Consider the following 21932-nt stretch of genomic DNA (forward strand, 5'->3'; position numbering starts at 1 on the left):
TTTTTTTTTTTAGGATAGGAAAGACTTGAGAATATTTATAGGAGGCTGGGAAGAGATAGAAATAGAGAGGGAGATGGCAAGGAGAGAAAGAGAAGTGAAAAAGAGAGAGAGAGAAATGGGAAATGGAAAAGATTGTAAGTAAAAAACAAAGACCTAGAAGAGATGAAAAAAGATATGACTATGGGCAAAAATTGTGAGATAACCTTGGCAAAGAGATTTCACTTTCAGAGACCAAAGGAAAGAGTGGAAATATGGTTGCAGATATAGTGAGGTTTTGAAGTATAAAAAAGAAAAGATAAGAGGGCCCACAACATATGGTTTCAATGAGTGAGGTCATCTGTGGCATTGAGAACTGAAGTGTGGGCTTGAGAAGGGAAAAGATTCCAAACTCGAAAACATACAAGGAACTTTATCAGTAAAGCAGCAATGGGAAGCTTAGATCAGTGGTCAGATTTCTCAGAAGGATTAGTACTGGCATGCCCCTCATCATTAAGGAAAGTAAAATACAAGTTCTTCACCAGAGGCAAAGGTTGATTCAATTCTAAACAAGACATGCATGTGCTGAAAATGTCTCTGAAGAATAATTGGGCTTTTACTAAGCAAGACTTATTCTTATTTTAGTATGAGACAGACCTTCCGACATCTTACTTTATGATACTTGTGAATATAGATCTTTCTAACTCATAAGAATGATCTCTTTTATGAATAAAATATTCTCCACTTCCATCTGCAAAAATTGGCTCCATTTCTAACCCTTTCATATTCTCATCAGCTCCAGAAATGTATGTCTGGAGGCAGAAAAGACATGAGGGTATTTTCTTTGACCATTAAACTCTGAAAATAGATAGGCCACTCCACAGAAAACAGCACTAATGGAAAACAGATCCTTCAACACATTAAAAACTGGACTGATTGAACACAGACCTACTACTGTATCACTCCAAATACCAAGCTTAACCTGAAGAGCTCCTTCTTATACATAATGGAAACATGAATGATATCATTAATTTTAAAATTCAGCTTTCCAGCCTATTTTTAGTCTTAGGCAAAAATTTGACTCCATTTGGGGAAATGATTATAAGATGTAGCAAAGGAGCAATGACCTTCAGCCCAACCAGACACAACTAGACTAACCATTTATCTTTCCAACACTGTCCCTATTTCATCGATTCCCTGCTTTATATCTTACTTGTAACTATGCAACCATAAAAATATCAAATAACTTGATGCAATTTTTTTCCTTTACCAAATGCTTCATCCACATAAAGGGTAAAGATCCATACCCCATAGCTTGATGTTGCCATTTGGATGTGCACTGATGAGAATATGAAGTTTGCAACTAATATGTCTGTCAAGGGCTAGGTGACTCATAAAATGTACTGACACTGACATGTAGAGAACTTTCCAGAATATGACAGCTTTCTCCAAGAAACATATTTTATACCCACAAAAACTTCCCAAAACAAAACAAAACAAAAAGAAAAGAAGAACCCTTCAAAAGAATTTCAACACGAGGGAAGGGGGACATCCAGTGGTCAGTTCCATTACATTTTTTCTGATAAATCCTCTGGGGACTTCTAGGTGCATGGATTCTTTGAATCTGTGTTTAGACTTTTGTTAAATATTTGTATACTATCCTCAATTTAATTAAGACTATCTCAATTATTAAATTCCCAATAATGTTAAGATTAATTTCTTGGTTGAAAAGATAGGAAAAATCTTTAGAACCTTATTATAAAGATCCATGAGCTTTCCTGGATTACTTATAGTACTTGGAAAAAGAAAATTTCATTGTCATAGCTAGGGGTAAATTAGAAATATTAAATTAATGTATTGAAAAATAAGAGGTAAGAAAAATAACTTGGCAAAGCAAGTATGGGTATTAAAGGAGTTTAAAAGTTATTCTGACTACAAACAATTTCTGTGTTCTCATCTTTAATATACATATTTTCAGACCATTAGCCTATGTCTTTTCAATATGGTATATTAATAAATAATTATTTTTGATGGTTATGATGATGAGAGTGGTGATGATCATTATGATAATAATAGGTCCAAAAATCATTAAATAAATACCTCTCCAGTGGAAGCCATCTCACATCGTAGAATTGGATCTGCATCTCTCAACCGGGGCCAGGAAAACATTGGAGCCTAATAAAAAATAAGGAAAAAGTAAGGTAAGAAAGAAAGATAAAAGGAATAAGTGAGGAGGGAAGTACAACAAGTCATCTCTCACAAAATCCATTTAGGTTTCAGTAGACATGTCAGTATTTCATTGGGAAAGGCTATTGACTTGAAAGATTGCTGTAAAATTCAGTTCCAAGAATTTCCTGCATTCTTGTCCAAAAATATGGGTTAAATGATCACAAATTCTTTCAATAATAGGGCCCCTGTGACCAGTCCATGCCAAGCTTTCTAATCTAGCCTACCCAGAAATTTCTCCCAAACAGTGATTTAAACGCATAGTCTATTGGGCATCAAACTCCCAAGACAAAGGGTTCAAACATTTTTTTTTTCTTAGTAGGGCTTTTAAACATTCATCTCCATGTTCTGATGATTTGGACTTGCAACAGGCAACCTTGCCAGAAATGGCTGTCTGTGAGCTGACTTCTAAAACATTAAGCAGTTGTTGATACCTCTTTAAAAGCTTTGGAAAACATTCTGCTTACAAATATTTCTGCCAAGAAATTTCGTGTGATATGAACAGATAAGAGATTCTTTTTTACTTTATCACTGAAATTTCCTTTGAAACTAAATGTTTATATCTCATTTACATACATGTATATTGCCTATTTTTATACTAAACTTAGAGTCTAATTCATCATGACAAAATACCAAATTCAGAAACATTTATTTTATAAATTCCAATCCCAATTATAGCTCACTATGTATACCCTAGGGAACTCATTTAATATTTCTTAAGCTCAGTTTCCTCGAGTTCGGAATGGAAATGCCACTAGCAAGCATCCACCTATCTTACTAGGTTGCTGCTATAGTAACTGCTAATGAGTAATTATGAGACATTTGAAGTACATAATCATAATAACAAAAACTTACATTTCTAGAGCACTTTAAAGTTTACTAATTGCATATAATGTCACTAAAATGCTAAATTATGACTATTTGGTAAGTAAAAAGGAAATGCTTTTTTCAAAAATATTAGCCATTTCAGGTTTTTGTTAATGGTGAAAGAGATGCATATGTAAATGTTGACCAACATATACACACATATATATCTGTACTTGTGTGTCTGTGAGTTTGTCCAGATCTCTAATTGAATTGATATGAGGAACATCTAAAGAGGACACTATCAGGACCAATATAGCACCCATTCTGTAATTTGTTTAAATCACAATTCTTTAACCTATTTATCTCTGCCCTGAGCCACATTTAACTTAAAATTCTTATCCATAATCCTTAAAAATAATCATGGCAAAGAAAATATAAATGTATAAAAGTAGTATATCACATTCTCAAGTAACAAAAGATACTTGAATATTAAATTTTTGCTGCTCCCCAAAAGAATTCCCACAGATTACCACTCACTGATAGACACAATGATCCAAGGACTCTATAATGTAATTTCAAAAAGAATCTATATCTTCCCCTAAAACATGACTATTAAAACAGCAAGTCTTTCTCTACTTATTACAAAATGATTTCATCTGTCACTAAAATATTTTATAACTTCTATAGCTACTCAGAATGGCATTTCTCATTTTACCTCCTCCTCCTGAGTTTTGTTGGTATTATATGCAGGAATGGCAAAATTTAAGTGGATTGATTTTATTATTTTAATTAATTTTTGAGTTGACTAGAATTTTTCCAAGTGTACCATCACTCTATGCACAACAACCAATAATATGCATATGTTTGTCTCTTTAATATCTATTTCTTGCCTTATTAATATATTTGGAATTTCTAGCACTATGAATAGTAGTATTGATCATGAATAGCATTGCTTTATCTTAGGTCTTAATGAAAAGACCTCAAATTTTTCTCTATTACAAATAATATTTGGTCTTGGATTTAAATAATTATTTACTATATTAAAATTATTTGTAGAGTTTTCATATTAACATGCATAGGATTTTGTCAAAGACATTTTCAGTAACTACTGACATAAATATATGTTTTTCCCTTGTATTATTGGCATGATTTATTATATTTATTCTTCTGGAATAAGACAAATATGGTCATAGTATATAACCTCCTAATGTGTTGAAGTCTAATTGCTAATGCTTTATTTAAAGTTTTACATCAATGATCATTGGGGATTTTGAGTTATATTTTCCTTCTCTGCTTTGTCTCTCCTGGCTTTAGATATCAAAACCATAATTATATTGTAAAAAGGGATTAGAATAGGGCTTTCTCCTCATATTTTTGCAGACAGTACATATACCAGAAGAATTTATTAATTTATTGATTCTCAATTATTTCATAGAATTTATATTTGAATCTATCTGGTCCTGGAGTTTTTGTTTATATTTATGGCTCATTTAATTTGTTTTTCTTACATTGGACTATTTAAATATTGGTAATTTGAGTATGCTTTTTTGGTAACTATTCATCCATTTCCTGTAAGTTAACAATTTTGCTTGCATATATTTGGACAAACATGTTGATATTTCCTGTTTTTCTTCTAAATTATAGTGAGTTCCTCTTTTCCATTCTTGATATGAAAAATTTTATTTTCCTCTTTTTAATCAATTCAGCTAAGTGTTTATTTTATTATCTTACTTTTAATAGCTCCCCATTTTACTTATCAATTCAATGATATTTTGCTTTTGAGTTTTTCATTTCTTCTTTAATTTTTCTATTTTCTACTTTGTTATTTAATAATGGATTTGTGACTTCTTGTTGTTTTCTTTAACTTTTTTCAAGTTTTCTTTAACTTTATGCCTAATTATTTAATTTGATTTTTTCCATTTTATTGATGAAAGCATATAAAGATATAAAATTTCCCTTCAGAACTGTTTTAGCTGCTTCCTGTAAGTTTTAGCATGTTTTCATTTGATATTTTAACATTATTGACATTTTATTTTATAAAACTTTCCATTTTGTTCTATAATTTAATATTTCAATCACTAGTTCTTTAGAATTGTGTTATTGAGCCTCTAATTACATTTTAATTCTTTCCTTAAGAGTTGTTAATAACACTACATTAACAATATTTTGGTTTCTAATTTTCATACATATCTTCTGCCATAAAAACACAAGCTTAAAAATCCTTGAATCACTTAGGTAAATTTTTATGACAGGATGAGATATTGGGCAAATAATTCCCATTCTAAACTGTATATGGCCAATATTCTCATCTAGTTTTTCTTGACAACTGTTTCACTGGGAAAGTATAGCACTCTGTCTTATGAAAGGAGTAAATGGTCAAAAAAAACCTATAATTAGAAGATTCTAACACAGATTCCTAATCTGGCACTTTTGTCTATTAAGTCTCCATTGAGATCAACCTTTAGGGATGAATTTCATCTGTTCACCTGTCTGGCACAATTAATCAGTCAATTAGCATTTATTAAACTCTCATTGTGTGCCAGGCACTATGTTGAGCACTAATGATACAAACAAAAGCAAAAAGCAGTCCCCGTCTATATCTCTATCTGCATATAAATGCATATATGTACACACATACAAATATGTACGCACATGTAGTGATATATTTATGTTACACATATACATATGTATTCTATATTTTTCAGTTTACATCTTTTCCATTTACCTTAATAGCAACATAGTCAGCAGGAATTATGGGGTGATTTAATGTAGGAAGATTTGTCTCATCAATGTTTTCTCCAATCATCACCTTCGTGGCCACATCAATGAAGTCCACTCCAAGGGTCTTAGACACGAAGGGGAATGATCGGGAAGCTCTTAAGTTACATTCTATCACCTGGAAATAAAGATTAAATTGAATAGGGTGATGAAAGAAAAATATAAGGGTAAGAACTATTCTCTATAGTAAAACATATTTGTCAAATAAGATAGTCTCAAGTGTCCTGGGATCATAAAGAACTGCAGCATCTAATTTCTCAAAAATTATAATGTAGTCCAAGTTATTAAAGGCTACCCTGTTTCCAATGTCACCTTTCTTTAAATGACACTCAAAACCAATCCCTTTCCCTTGGAACAGCACAGTAGCACACCAGTATTTGCTGTCAGACAGCAATTTTATAAATGTGCTACTTACACCCTCAAATATCCACATTGTAAATGAAGAGATCACACTTTCCTTACAATGTAGCACAGAGGCTTAAAGGCATGAATGGCGTATCAATGGCACAAAGAGCACATCCCATCCCATAAAGGCAATTCGGTGCTCGGCATCATCGCACGACCAGAGATAGAGAGTGGCAGCAGTCTTGGGGGCTCTGAGAAATGGAATCCCAACAGTACCTGAGCTGAACTGACCTAACATGGTAGCTCTACCTATTGTGCTCTAGCCATGACAATTCTTACCAGGACGTCATTTCCTCTCACAAGAAACTGCACATTGAATGGTCCAGAGATGGCAAAGGCTTTTGCAATCTTTCTGGTGGCATCCTTTACCTAGAGTGAAGAGATAAGATAATGCTATCATGATATTATTTTATACAATGTATAATATGAATAAAGCAAGTATTTAACCTCTTCATTTCTATAACTGAGAACTTCCTGATGATCCTTTTAGCTATTGATAAATATTAGGCACTAACCGATGCAATCGTCAATGGAAAAATAGGTGTAATTTATTTATTACCTTTCCTCCATCACACCGGTAGTTATTTCCTCTAGATTCACTTTGATAGCTAGCTGAAGACTTTTTAGTCTAGTGATTCCAGATTCAGAAGACATATACCAAAATCCTTCTTAGAACCAAAATTTCACCTGCTGAGGAGCATAGGACTTGCAATTACATGATATGGAAAAGAGGCAGGACAGCTTTCTTTTAGGCTGCATCTCTGGGACAGACAATTAATTGCCTGTCCCATGGAGGAGTTAAAGTGAGATGGAAGGATTAGGGTGAGAAGGAAGCTACATTCCTCTGTAGGAGAGCCCTAAGGATCCCCTACACATTGTGTCCTTCTAGCTAGAAATTAGAGCTAGCCATGACAGGAGAGTGGCCTGATATAAGAAGTCATGGGCTCTTTACATGTTACCTTTTTGAGAGCAGAGCACCAATTTAATGAGAAGATGAAAGAAAAAAAAGAGCTATGGATCAATTCCAGAAACAGAGTTCTAGGAAATTTGGAAAACTCGAGTTTTTAGGATCATTATCCTGAAGCAAGGATATATTTGAAATAGGTGCATTTCATGCAGCACTATTGTTCTCTTGAGCTATTTCCTCAATCTAATGTTTCCAAAGGATATCTGACTTCATTCACTGTTGCAACAAAACACTAGAATGGAAGATGAAGAAAGATTGTCTGAAAAACTATACTGAGCAAATTAGATAGAACTGAAGATTAATATAAAAAAAAATTCAGCTTAAGAAATGCCTTATAAACCTAAATTGTGGTTTGAAAATACCCAGGTATGTTACATATTGATTCAGCTTTCCTTCTTGGGAAAGATTTTAAGATACCTAATAAAACTGAATTTATGTTTGAAAGAGTGAAGAAAAGAGCTACTTTATTTTCTTTAAAATTTCTTAATGATCCTGAGAAATAAATTTGTCCAATGAATTCTACAGTGGTATCCACAAGTTATTAGAAAAAAAAAAGAGGGAACCTTCCATTAAGTTGTGTAAAACCTCTTGAGAATTTATGAAAAATGTAGCCAAGAATTCCATAAAATAATAAAAGTAAAGGCTCTACAATTGTTGTCAGTGGAGGAAACATCTACATGGATAAAATTATAATATCAACGTATTTTCATTACACATTATGTAAAAAATGTTGATGTCTTTGCCTTTGATTTAAATCCTTGGACATTATATAACAATGATAACCTTTTCAATGGCTCCTTGACTGATGGTTTGTGTTGGTAGCATCAGAGTGGCATCTCCTGAATGGACCCCTGCATCTTCCACATGTTCAGAGATGGCATGGGAAATAACCTAGAGAGAAAAAAAAGAGAAGGGAAGGGAAGGGAAGGGAAGGGAAGGGAAGACAAGGCAAGGCAAGGCAAGGCAAGGCAAGGCAAGGAAAGGCAAGGCAAGGAAAGGCAAGGCAAGGCAAGGGAAGGCAAGGCAAGGTAAGGCAAGGCAAGGTAAGGCAAGGCAAGGCAAGGCAAGGCAAGGCAAGGCAAGGCAAGGCAAGGCAAGGCAAGGCAAGGCAAGGTAAGGGAAGGAAAGGCAAGGGAAGGCAAGGCAAGGGAAGGGAAGGCAAGGGAAGGCAAGGCAAGGGAAGGCAAGGCAAGGCAAGGCAAGGGAAGGAAAAGCAAGGGAAGGCAAGGCAAGGGAAGGAAAGGCAAGGGAAGGAAAGGCAAGGGAAGGGAAGGCAAGGGAAGGGAAGGCAAGGGAAGGGAAGAAATCAGTTAACTACCATTTCTAATAAGAAGATTGTCTCACCCCCAGGCAATAGATCTATCTTCTTGGTGATTCCCTATTTAATGGTATAATAGCAGATATATGCTGTAATGATTTTACTAATTGAGAAGTATGCTTTCTTACTAGAGTGTTATAGAAAACCATAAACCTTAATGGCTAGTATTCACTTCTGCTAATTAATATGGAAATAGCATATACTATCCAAAGAATCCTGGAATCTCTTTCTAGCAACACATTACACACACATACACACCTATAATTCTACAATCAAAGAATCCTGGCCTACATTTTGCTCCTCACACAACTCCCACCTTTGACCTGGCTACTATTTCCTCATCTCTACATTGTAGAATATCTGGTTTCCTTTAAGATTCAGTTAAGGACACCTCTGGGAGGTCTTTTCCATTCCCCTTTATTGCTCATTTTATCCTATGAAATGAATTTCCATCTACTCTGAAGGCATTTGTATATATCTATGGATATACATGTGGTCTCCTTTATTTGAATGTAAACTCCATTAAAGCAGAAAATTTTCACTTTTAACCACAGCACATAAGTAAACACTTAATGAATATTTGTGAATTGATTGACTAAAGTTCTGGGTTATAAACTGAAAGACTTGGGATATCAGTACTTTCAATCATTGTTTGAACAAAGGTATTTTCAAAAGAAAAATGAAGAAAAGAAATGAAAAGATGGCTGTGACAAAGTGTTCAACAAGTGGACTGGGTTTTATGGATATTGAGTTTTTGTTATTGTTGTCAGTAAATGAGAGGCTGAACTGTGTAGTCATGGACGATGTCTCGGGAAGATCTGAAATCAAGTCCTGCTCTTGACATAATTACTGGCTGTATATTGGCTATATATTGGTGAAACTTATGGGAATAAGAGTCATCATAAAAATATGAGAAGTTATGCAATGCTCAAAAGAAAGAAATATAGTCAATAACATAGAATAGTTATAATTTCTATTAAGAAGACATATACATTGACATCAAAAATGTCAATACAGAGCACTTGGATGATAATAAAAAAGAAAGGAAGCAACAATGTTTTGGAAACTTGACTACCCACATAGAAGACTGGAATGGCATTTTCCTAATATTTATGTAACAATGCTGGCACAGAAGTAAAAATGCATTTAAGGGAGGGAGCATTTTTAGTGATTAAAACATCTGCTGGAAGTGTCATTCTGGTTATCTCTATCAACACAGATCATTTCTTTCTCTTCAATTTATAATCCTAAAAATCTGCCTAAAGTCCTTAGAAGATAAGTGACTTCCTAAGGTCATGCAGCCAGTATGTGTCAAATGCTAAATTTGAACCCACTTCCAATCGACCCTTAGTCTATATACTCAAATAGAACGATCATGAGAAGAAATTATAAGGAGACATCCCTATTGTCTAGAAAAAATCTGCCAAAGCTTCAACAATGAATCTGAACTAACAAAAAATAAGTTGAATCAAATATTACATATTTAGATTCCAATTATGTGGGCAAGTTCAGGATAAGGGAGATTTAACAAAATAGAAGGATATAGTCTTGCAGGAAAGGTTGCTAGAATTGAAGTCAGGAAAAGCTAGAGATTGAATTCTGACATTCATATTCACTTTTGACCTCTAGCAAATCCTCTCAACTCTCTTAACCTTAATTTCCTCACCCATAAAAATAGAATACATATAATCCCCGACTTCACTGTTTTTTGTAAGAAACTTTTAATTATTACATAACTTTAAATTTTTAACAGGACTTCATATCAAACAGATTGCAAGAGATTAAATGACTGAACCTTCAAGATAATTCAATATAATAGGTCTTCCAGTAGAATTTATATAATCTTATAGCACATTATTAATTTTCTAGTTGTATCCAGAAGAGAGATCAGAGTCCTAGTGTAAGTGAATTGATGAAACCACATATAGAAATAATATGAGGTTCTTTGTGACAGTTTTTAAGAGGTTAATGAAAAGGTAGAACAATAAGCATGATATTAGCAAAAAATCTTTTTTTTGCTAGAAACTTTTTAGACTAGCAAACATGATATAAAGGGAACAGAGTATGAAACTGGCCATTTTTATCCTCAAAAAAGGCCATGTAAATAGGGGGTACTTCAAAATAGCATTCAAATATTTGAAAGAGTATCTAATGAAAGACTGAATTTGTTCCATGTATGACCAAAGTGCAACATTGAGGGTAATGTGTAGGAATAACAGGGGCAAAGATTTCAGTTTAATGTAGGAAAGGATTTTCAAATAATCCTAGCTCTTCAAAATGTGAATGAGTTGCCCTATGAGACAACAAACCCTTCATCACTGGAAGTGTATAAGCAGAGATGAGATAGCTACCTGTTAGGCAGGTACTCTAAAAAGTACCTGTTACTTTTTAGGATACCCTACAAAGGATTCCTAATGGGAAATAAAATGGCTGAGCCTCCAAATGTGTTTTTTTTATTTTCTCAGATGAAACAACATGCCCTATTTTTAGAATTATAGAAAATGAATAAATGCATTCCACAGAACTCTCATTTTCCTCCAAAGGTTGGGTATAACTAGCAATAGGACAACAAACTCTATTAGACAAAGACCTAATCTGGTGTGGTAATTTTTATGTAATTATCTTTATTCACCCTACTATACCCATTCTTTGCCTTTGCTAACCCAATCAAATAAAGGATCAGAGAAATCTGGAGAGAAGAAAAGCAGAGGCTTCAATTGTAAACATCAGAGCTATTGAGTGTATTTATAGCCTCCATTGAAATATGAAAGGAAAACTACAGAAAAAGGAAATGAAGGAGAATCTATTTTAAAAGAACTATGACAACAGGATGATAATTAATTCTGAAAATTTTCAAAGGAATTTCTAACAGGTTAGAAGAATAGAAAATATGACATCTGTGACATCAGTTGAAATGTCAACTAATTAGCATTTTTAATTGTATTAGCCTACTTTTCCACTGAGTATTAAAAATCTGGGAGGAGGGTTAATCTATACATAAATTGTGATGTTTGTAGGGTTTCAAAATTTTAAGATTAAAAAGGTTTAAGATTTAAAAGGTAGGTTTGAGTAGGAATATAGGAGGTTAAGGTTAGGGTTCTTACTCGTCCATCTTTGCCAACAGCATCCATTTCCACTTCTCGAGCTCCCTCAACAAATTTTGTCAATACGACTGGATGTTCCTGTCACAAAAACAAAACAGAAAATTAAATCTTGGAATTGAAACTACAGAGTACCAAGGGAATGATGTCGCTTATATGAATACCACTGCGGATATTCTAAACACTTCACAATAAATAAAGTCGGTGGCAAAATTCTTCTACAAGAACACGAATATTGAAGGTTGAATAATTAGGCAAGAGGCCTTTCTCCAACATCTAGCAATTGGTGAACTAAAAATAAATGATAAAATTGCATATGCAATCTGAAACTATATATTATGTGAGGTTTTTTTAATATGAAAGACTTCTCAGCCTCCATGTCCAAGAAAATCTTATTCCTTAGCCTATTGTTCTTGGTTAGGTTCTGCCTATCTCCCTAAAACAGAATCTTGGAGTGGGAAGGGGCCTCAACAGCCATCTAATCCAACCTGAATAAAAATCTTTTCAACAATAGCTTCAATAAGTGGCTATCTAGCTTTTACTTGAAGATCTCAAACAAAGAGAAACTTATCTTCCAAGGCTGTTCATTCTACTTTTGGATAACTCTAAGTCAAGATGTTTTTCTTTAAAAGTAGCTTAAATCTTCTTGTCTGTTTGTAATTTCTACCCTTTCTATGTAATGCTGCTAACTGGAGTGAAAAAGAAGTAAAATCTCTCTTCCATATGACAGCATTTCAAATAGTAGGAGATAATTTTCATGTTACTCCTAAGTGTATGGTAGATAAAAGGTCTTAAGTGTGGGTCCTGCAGTACAGAGACACAATGAGATTTGAGGTTCTCTGGGATGAAGAAAGCTATCTAAATGTGTATGCTGCTAGGTGATGAGGTGAATAAGAGTATTGGTCCTGGAGTCAGGAAGATTCATCTTCCCGAGTTCAAATCTGGCCTCAGAATTTTGCTAGTTAGGTGACTCTGAACAGGTCAGTTAACCCTGTTTGCTTTAGTTCCTCATATGTAAAATGAGCTGGAGAAGGAAGTGGAAAATCACTTCAAATCAACAAATCAAAATCTGAGAAGTTAAAAAGAGTACTTTGGAAACAAATGGTTTGTATATATCATTCTCTTCTCTTGAAATATAGAATATTGTAAGAACTTGGAGCAAAGGAACTTAAGGTGATAGAAAGAACAGACATGCTCTTTACCCATACTAAACTAAAGCTAAAATTTTGTTATAAATTCTAGCCCTTGGTACTAGACTTCCAATCAAATTTGGATTAAAAACCCAAAATGTCTATTTTAAATTCCTACCTAAAATCTCCACTACCAGAAAGTTCAATGAAGATAGTAACCACTGTACAGGACAGGTGTCTGCCTTCATTTGTATGGGAACTATCCACACTCTTCATTCCTCTTTGAAATGCCTCTGATTTCACTCTTCAGCTCCCTCCAAATTTCATTCACCTAACATCAAACTCTTCCCTGTGAATTTTTTTTACCCCAACTTGCTTTTGAAAACATTTAAAAGGAAAATACTACTTTCATCTTCCACAGTACAAGGTCTACAGATCAATAACCCCACTGGGTAAATCTTAAGCGGATAGCACCGAGGTAATACCAGTGGGAAAAAAAGAAAAACAAGCAAGCTGCAGAGGAAAGCATTTGAGTTACCAGAAAATGTACAAAACTTTATTAATTTACAAATGGATGAGGGCACCAAAAAAGAGGAAAAAACCAATAAGCTGAATAAGAACATTTAGTATAAATCTACACTGCTGACAAAAGCAAACATGCTGTCAGATTTAAATTAATTAATTAAGTTTAAAACTATAAAAGCTTTAATTTTTATTGACTACCATAATGGAGGTCCAATGCAAGAAGAGTCAGTATCCCCATTATTTATCATCTAATCCAGAAGTAGGCCAAGAACTCTTAATCAGCTATTTGCTTACAGGTGCATATGAATAAAATTTTGTTTTGATTCTTTATGTGCTAAACTAAATTCCAGCCACATGCCCTGAGAGGACTACAAGAATCTAACCATAACTGGCTGTGGCTAAAACATCTTATTTGTACATGGAGGAGGCTAACAGCCAGAATAAACATACCTAATAACGTTATATGAGAAAAAGAAAGAAAACACAAAACAAGACAAGAACACAAAATAGGATTATAATTAGTGAAAAGGCGGGAAGGAGACATTAAGGGAAATAAATGATGGTACCTGTGAGACCCTAGTTGCCTCTGCTAGAAATTTCTTCATCTCATCCTCAGAGAACACTACATTCATGGCAGACCCACTGTGAAAAGGGAAAAAAAAAGAAGAACATGTCAGTTTCTTTTATGTCTTCAGAAGCAAAGCATGCAAGACAGGACCACTTTGATTCTCAGAACATTTCCAAGCAACCTCTGCAGTTCCACTCTCTGGTTCCAGCTTGGGCTAAAAAAGAGGGTGCTTGTCTCCAAAGTGAGTCATTATTCCAGTTATTCACTGAGACAATCCATCTCAGTAGAATACTAAAGGGGGAAAAAAGACCTCAGTGAAAAATAATATGGTATTCTTCACTCTGGGCAGCCCTTTCTGATTCAGTCCTTTAAAGGGCAGAGTATGTCTACTTTTCCATGGCAGGAGCTTCTCATTCTTCAGCAGGATTCCATGCAGGACCTAGTGACTTCTCAACTGGCTTCATTAGAGTTGACCACTGGCCTTGGATTTATTCCAAAGCTACCTGGATAAGTTTGCCATCAGCACTGTTCAAGGAGGACGTTTTATTGGCTTAGACCCATCAGGCCCCACAGGAATGTGAACAGAGTTCTTCTGGGTATCTGAAAAAGTACTATCTGAAAATAAGGAATTCATTCTAAAGTCAGTGTGTTCTGTAAGGTTTTTTGCTGGCTTTAATTAGGAAAGAATAAAGTGGAAGGGAAAATAAGGGAGAAAAGTTAAGGATAGAGAAAAAAGGGGAAAAGAAACATAAGCAAGAAGTTTCATTTTTGCTTCTTTTTTTTTTAAAAAATAGCAAAAGTAATCTTCAACTTCCTTTTTTCCTGCTACTCTCCCAATTTATTCCATATTTCTGAAGAAAGCACTACCAAGTTATTTTCTGTGTAAATCTTCAAGAAGTCATAAAGGTAATAAAAATAACACTAACTGCTACCTATATAAGAAAGTGAAGAAAACAAAAACTGGATATGCAAGGAATAAATTGTGGGCAGAAGGGTAGATAAGAAACCAGCAGTCTTTGCCATGTTTAAGCCCCAGAGTCCTCACAAGGTAGGCATATCCAAAGTAGATCTAGCAATGAAAATGATATTTATGATCTTTGATTGCATAATAAAAGGTAAAGGACACACACACACACACAGATTCCCAAGAAAATACAAACAAAGATTCAAATCTCTGTGTTCTAGTACCATGCTTTTTTAGCCTTGAATATATTCAAAATAATACTTTGAAGGGGAAGTATTATAAAACTATAGTTTATAGAAAATCTCATTTAAATAAAAATACATTTTCCACCTCATTTGAAATTTTTCATTATTTTTAAAGGACCCTGTCTAAGATTCCATTTACACTTGCAAATTGTGCGCAGCAAATTGTGTTTCTGTTATTCAGTGTTCACTGAAGTAGTTCTTTACAAGTGTTAACATCTGAGGAGAACAAGTGATAATTCGCAACTTCTACATTGGTGAGCCAACTTTCAAAGTTTGACTGTAAAAGATCTTCCTTCCCCTTTCTCTTTGCAGCAATTTTTTTTTTCAATCAGAGCTTAAATATTCATCATTTCAAACAAAAGGCACCATCAGATCAGGCTGACAACAAGCAAAGATTTGCTGTCATGTCTGACTGTTGGAAAACAAGTACTGGCAAAGGAAATCTCTTATTCTGTTTTTCCCCCCTTTTTCTGTCCCCTGGTATAAAAATCTCTCGCATCATGGCAAGGACAAATTATGAGTAATAATGTGAGATCCAGAAACCCTCAATTGCTTCCCGTCATCTTTTCCCAGGGTAACAGTATTGTACTGAATGACAGAATACGGGCCCTCTACCTGCCTGGGTTAATTTGGGAGGTGCCCCACAAATATACAATTAGCTTCAGAGATTTAGCATGGTTCATAGAGCACACAGATTCCCTACTCTGTGGTTCTTTGGGACATTTTTTTTAATGTACAACAAAATAGAATCTACTGATAATGCATTACCTCAAAACATAGGAAGGTCTCAGCAAACAGGGGTAACCCACAGACTTGGCAAATTCAAGAGCTTCTTTCTAAATAAAAGAAATGGCAAAGCTTTCTATTAACAAATAAAAGTAGACCATATAGAACAATGCTAATTGATCAAATCATAACATACCCAAATATATCTCACTCATTCATGCAAAAAAATACAATTAAAAACTAAAAAGGGCTTAACTCTATGGAATTACCAGTTTACAGTTCTAAACACCAAATTTAATTCAGTATGTTTTGGACTTAGCATTGAAATGGAACTTAGAGAATATATATTCACATTCTATAACCTTCTCTTTTTTATAGATAAGGAAACTGAGAGCCAAAAATTTGCCTTAAGTCACATAGCCAGTCATATGGATTGTTGGGACTCAAATCATTTGTGTGAGGAATCTGTCCTCTCAGTCACCCTTAGTAACATCTCTTAAGTCAACAAGAAATCTGAGCAAATCTCACAGTTTCCTTTTAGCTTTTTGGAAAGAGGACAAAAGTGAAGAATGTTCCACCCTTCCTCAATCGATCTCAGTAAAGAACCCTCCCTAGGTAGATCATGGATTGAGGAGTTCATTTTCTAATATGAGTAGGGAAGGACACTCTCAATTTAAAACAGATTTCTTCCATGAAAGATCTTCTCCCTTGATCTTCAGAACTGGCTAGGTTCTAAAGAAATATAAGAAGGGACGGTTTTGTTTCCACCCTTCCAAAAAACAGAGCTCAGCAGGTCTGTGTTATAGCAAGAAGAAATATGACCTGGCTCACTTGAGTAGAACTAATAGGTTTCAAGATCCCTGTGTTCTGCGTTTCCTTCTCTTGACCTCATTCTCATTATCTCTGTTTGAACAAGACAGAAAAAATTTGGTTCAATATTGAGTCATTTCTTGGCAGACCAGGAGAACCCATTGCTCTTCCCCCAGAAGGTGGAGGACAAAAAGAGTTTTATCTCTGTCTCTGATTCTCTTTCTCTGTCTGTCTCTCTCTTTTGGACAATGGAATAGTCTTTGGTTTTTTCCTCCCTCCTGAGGCAACTTTATCGTAGACCCCTTTTGGGCAAGGGGCAGATTTCAATTAATAAACTATGTTCCTTCCTTCTTTTCAGAACTGTTTTTTAACTTCTTTTATAGTTCACTTTTTTGTGTGTTGGTATGTTTTTGATGAAGTGAGAATTTCTTCTGATGGCACATGAGATTCAAGATCTCCAATAAATATGTATGATTCTTGAGCAATATTGAGTTTTCTGGAAGTTCTATTGGCTAGTCAGTAAACAAGATCCTGAGTCCCTCAACAGATTTGGGTGTCAGCCTAACACTCGTCACTCAACCTTTTTTTTCTTTTTCTTTTTTTGCTATAAGAGTTTAACCAGAATAGAAAAGAAAACTGATGGGTCTTTCTTAACTGTTTCTTTTCAGATCCCTCTTAAACAATTACCATAGATGAAGTAGTAGGACAAGTAAACTAAGCTATGATCAGAGGATCTGCTTGAAAGTGACCACGTTTCCTTTACTTCATTTTTTAAAACCCCTTACCTTCAATACTATATATTGGTTCCAAGGAAGAAGAGAGGTAAGGACTTGGGCAATGGGGGTAAAGTGACTTGCCCAGGCTCACACAGCTGGGAAGTATCTGAGGTCACATTTGAACCCAGGACCTCCTACACCATTGAGCCACTTAGCTGCCCCCTATTTCTATTACTTCTCAAAAATGTTGGTTATGAATTTATATTTCTCCTTTTAGAATGTAGACTTCAAATGTAATGCTTAAACTTTTGTTTAATGGCCATGCAATTTCTTCAATGAAAGCACCACTTTACTTACTGTTATAGACCAACTCTTTGTAGCTTATGAGACAATTTCGTGAGTTGCTACAACCAAAAAACACCCACACAAAACCAAAAACAACAGAAAAGTTGCTGCCTGGTACAACCAATGATAATCCTCTTCTCATTCAGGAAGACTAGTCCTCCGGCAACAGACAAAAAGTCTATCAAAGGCTCAGGACCCAAAATCTACAGTCTTGAAGGCTAAGCCAGAATACTCACCCGGCATAGCCTTCTAGAACCCATGGTACCTCCCAACTATGAAGAGGATGAGTCAAAAAAATGACTCTAGTTGAAGAGATTTTCTATCTTTACACTCATTTAAAATAATTTTACAACCCTTGCTCCCTTCAAGGGCTTTATGAACTTGGATGGGGAAAAAACATTATGTTTTTATTTTTGCTTTATTTTTTAAATCTTTACACTAAAAAGTTTAACAAATTTTTATCTAATAGAATGTAAGCTCACTGGGGGCAGGGGCTTTCTTTTTCATACAATTGGGACTAAATGAATATCCCTTGAACAAATAATCACAGTTACTTAATTTTCTATAATATTTTGTTTACAAACTACAATGCACATATGTCATGTGATAATGTACAAACACTAAATAAATAAAAAATTATCATATTACGATTACTGTTTTGATACCATCATCCTAAAAAATTAGCATATCATCATATGATTTTGAATGAGGGTGATGTGACAACTATGAAGTAAACTGCCTCATGCTACACCCTCTTGAAAGAAAGTTTAAAAGTCATTTGCCATTCATTTTCCTTCTTACCAAGGTATTAACAGCCTTCCATGGTGCCTGAGCCACTTTCAGCTCATCCAGAACAGCTGAGAAGATGGAGCGATCCTCAGCCCTATCGATTTGTAGCGGGCTTGTGCCCATGATCTTGACTCCATTCTTGTAAAGTGGCACTGCCAGATTATTGGGAATCTGCCCTCCAACAGAAATGATGCAGCCACTGCATGCCTAGGGAAGAGGTTCACAAAACTGGTCATTAGTAAAACTTCATTATGAATGGGTAACTGTTCTCAATTTGTATTAATGTTGTTTAAATTTTCCTTGCTGGGAATGCCTAAATTAATGATAATGGTATTTACATTTATTTGATCATTGAATAATTGTAAGTACTCACATGTGCAGTGTTCTACAAAGTAAATTAAATATTTAGTGTCTGTTCTCCCAGAAATTATTTCCTAAAATATATACAACACTGACATGCAATTAAATCACAAATATAATTTGTATCCACAGATGCACAAGAATAGTTTAGGAGTAAGGAAGCAAATTGTTTTTGTTCAGTCTTTCAGTTATGTTCGACTCTACGTGACCCCATGAACTTTGTCCATGGAGTTTTCTTGGCAAAGATACTCTGGTAGTTTGTCATTTCCTTCTCCAGAGCATCCCCAATTTACAAATGAAGATCTGAAGCAAATAAGGGTGAAATGACTTGCCCAGAGTCATCAGCTAATAAGAGTCTGAGACAAGATTTAAACTCAGATCTTCTTGACTTCGGGTACAGTGTTCTATCTACCATACCACCCTGGGCATCATACTGATCTATATCTTATTTTGTTGAGCCTGATCAGCACTTTGCATTAGGAATATTACTGTATTCTGTTCCTCTGGATCCAAGCATCTTATCTCTCCAACCTCTACATTCTCCAAATAACAACAATTTGTTTCTTCAAGTAACTATTATGTACTACATATGCTGGGCTTCTATGATGTCTAAAAGAATGAAAAAAGACCATCCCTTTCCGTGAACAATTTAAATCTTTACTGACTAGAAAGGGAAACACACACACACACACATATACCCACATATACATATATACATACACATGCACCCAAGAGCATGATAAGGTAATAAAAGAAGTTGTGTGTCATAAACAACTAGTCATTAGGAAACACTTCAATAATAACTTACGGTCAAGGTGACCAGGAATAACCAGTCTATAGAGTGATATAATCAAATAAAATTATATTCCAGCATCTTGCCAAATAGACACAATGTGTGATTAGCCAAAATGAAAGATATTGGAATAGAAAGGAAATAGTTACATCACAGAATGTTTAGGTATCCCCTTTTGTTGATTTTCTCTCAAGTAAAAAAGCATAACTATTTAAAAATGAAGAATTATGCCAATTAACAATGTTCATTAAGCCAAACAAATAATTTCCAACCCTTTTTAAACTACATTAAATGAAATAGCTGATTGTTTTGTGTGCATAGAAAAAAAAAGTCCAAGTCATGGAAAGACAAGAATAAAAGGATTTGATATTTCAGTATGTTTCAGGAAGAAAACAAAGTGAGTTTTATTTGACATGAAAGGGGTAAATATGGGAGAAATCAGAGTTGGGGCCACTGAAAAATAAGACAAGTATTTAGCAATGATAATAGACAAAAATGATAGACTTAAGGACTGTTTTAAAAGAAAAGGTCTGATTAAGCTTCAAAAAAAATGAGTTGTAATTTTTTTTATAGTTTTACTTACAACAGTGAAGTCAACATATTGCTCTTAATGACTTATGTTTGCTATTCATTCATTATACTAATTCTCATTCTAATACTATTACTCATCTCAGTAGCCATTTTAGACTCAACATTGTAGCATCCAGGCAAAATGGAAAATTCCCAGGGAGCAATTTAGTAATATGATCAAGGCATACATGTTGAGTGACTGAGTCTGTATAACTTAATAATGATTGACCATTACTTAAGAGAAAACTAAGTTATTGTTAAGAAATAAAACCAACTATAGCACAAGCTATGAATGAAAAATCTGTAGCACAATCCAAATAAATGAGATATTCTTTTTAACAATTTTGATACTATTCTACAATTTAAAATGTTTTCTTTTTCAGGAAATAAGTATTTTTGTGATCATTAAGAATGTGTTCAGTGAATATGTTTATTTCTGAAATACTTAAAAAAAATCTCAGCCCAAAAAAGCTTTTCATTTCATTAGGGGTTTTTTTTTGTTACTTATAGTGTAGAATTTGATTGAAGTTATATCTGAGATATTTAAAAACAAACAATTAAAATGGTATCAAAAAGCCCCTATTATTGAAGGACTTTTGAATAACAAGGAAATTTTGTAATTTTTTCCAAAAACTCCTTTAGTATGAAAATATTGCTTTTGGACACTGTTTGTCTTTGTTTTTACCATATTTTACTGTGTTTTTTCTTTCTCTTTCTAATCATTCATATATATCACTGTACCTATTGTTATTACATTATGGAAATACAAAGGCATTTCTGAAATGCACAGACACTTCTTCCATAAGTGCACCCCACACACACCAAAAGAAAATAAAAGAGCAAAGCAAAGCATATGAAGTCATTCCAAAAATGACTGCTTGATTTCTATTAGACTCTATTTTTATAAATAATTTAAAACATTATCCACAATTCAGTCTTTTAAAGAAAATAGTGTTTAATGCTCTTATTTTTTCCAATTCCATTCATGCACATTCCCTAATTTATAAAATTCCATTAGCTATGTCTACCAGTAAATAATTATATTTCAGCTTAAAATAATAATATATGATTTACATTTTAAGTATCATATTAAGAGCAAGTTTAATTATCTAAACATTAAATCTCATACTCATGAAGTTTGGAGGAATTCACGCCTTAGTGGATTTTGCCTTTCACTAAGTGTGCATTCTTCTAACTAATCCATGTAATACATGCTGTGTTCCAAGAACCACTGTCTAAATTTTGTCTGTATCTTCAGGCATAAAAAGAAATCAACCACTCAAACTATTTGCTAGGTAAATTTTTTTCAAGGAAACTGCTCCAATCGACTAAACCTTATTCTAGAAAAATCTCGTAGAGAGCATGGAAATAAGCAAAATTTAAAATAGCTGAAATGGTTTAGAATCTCAGCTATATTTATAGCTCCAATAAGTCCCTTGGTGAGCAAAGAGATAAAGGACTAAGAGACTTGTTTGGATATTTATTTGAAAATCATTTAATCCATATATAGAAAATGAAATCAGAAGTTCACACTAGATTTTCCTACCACCTCATTCTGAGATAGTAAACAATATAAAACATTATATGATTCAGGAAGAGAAACAGAGTTATATAAAGCTTCTAAGCACAATATAGGCCTTTTTTTATATTTTCACATTAGTGAATTAATAGAAAGCATGCTTTCCTTTATGGGGCTTGCCCTAGTCAAAATTGTGAATTAGAGAAGAAAGTCTTTTGGTATTACCCAGCCTATACATTTCCCAGCACAACTCTCTTATGGCACATCTCATCACTATTTCAATGCCAAGTGTAC

At 34.1% G+C, this 21932-nt stretch overlaps 1 protein-coding gene across 1 annotated transcript in view; it reads right to left on the bottom strand.

Annotated features, from left to right (window-relative positions):
• The window catches only part of CPS1 (carbamoyl-phosphate synthase 1), a 148442-nt gene that overhangs the window by 16034 nt on the left and 110476 nt on the right, over window positions 1-21932 (bottom strand). The window contains exons 26-33 of the mRNA XM_001369228.5: window positions 18409-18603; window positions 15779-15846; window positions 13800-13875; window positions 11582-11659; window positions 7943-8050; window positions 6472-6561; window positions 5735-5905; window positions 2077-2151 (exon numbers count right to left, since the gene is read on the bottom strand). Coding sequence (XP_001369265.1) covers window positions 2077-2151; window positions 5735-5905; window positions 6472-6561; window positions 7943-8050; window positions 11582-11659; window positions 13800-13875; window positions 15779-15846; window positions 18409-18603 — 861 coding nt within the window. The remainder of the gene's footprint in view (window positions 1-2076; window positions 2152-5734; window positions 5906-6471; window positions 6562-7942; window positions 8051-11581; window positions 11660-13799; window positions 13876-15778; window positions 15847-18408; window positions 18604-21932) is intronic.

Source organism: Monodelphis domestica, chromosome 8, assembly GCF_027887165.1.
Source record: "Monodelphis domestica isolate mMonDom1 chromosome 8, mMonDom1.pri, whole genome shotgun sequence".
NCBI lineage: Eukaryota > Metazoa > Chordata > Mammalia > Didelphimorphia > Didelphidae > Monodelphis > Monodelphis domestica.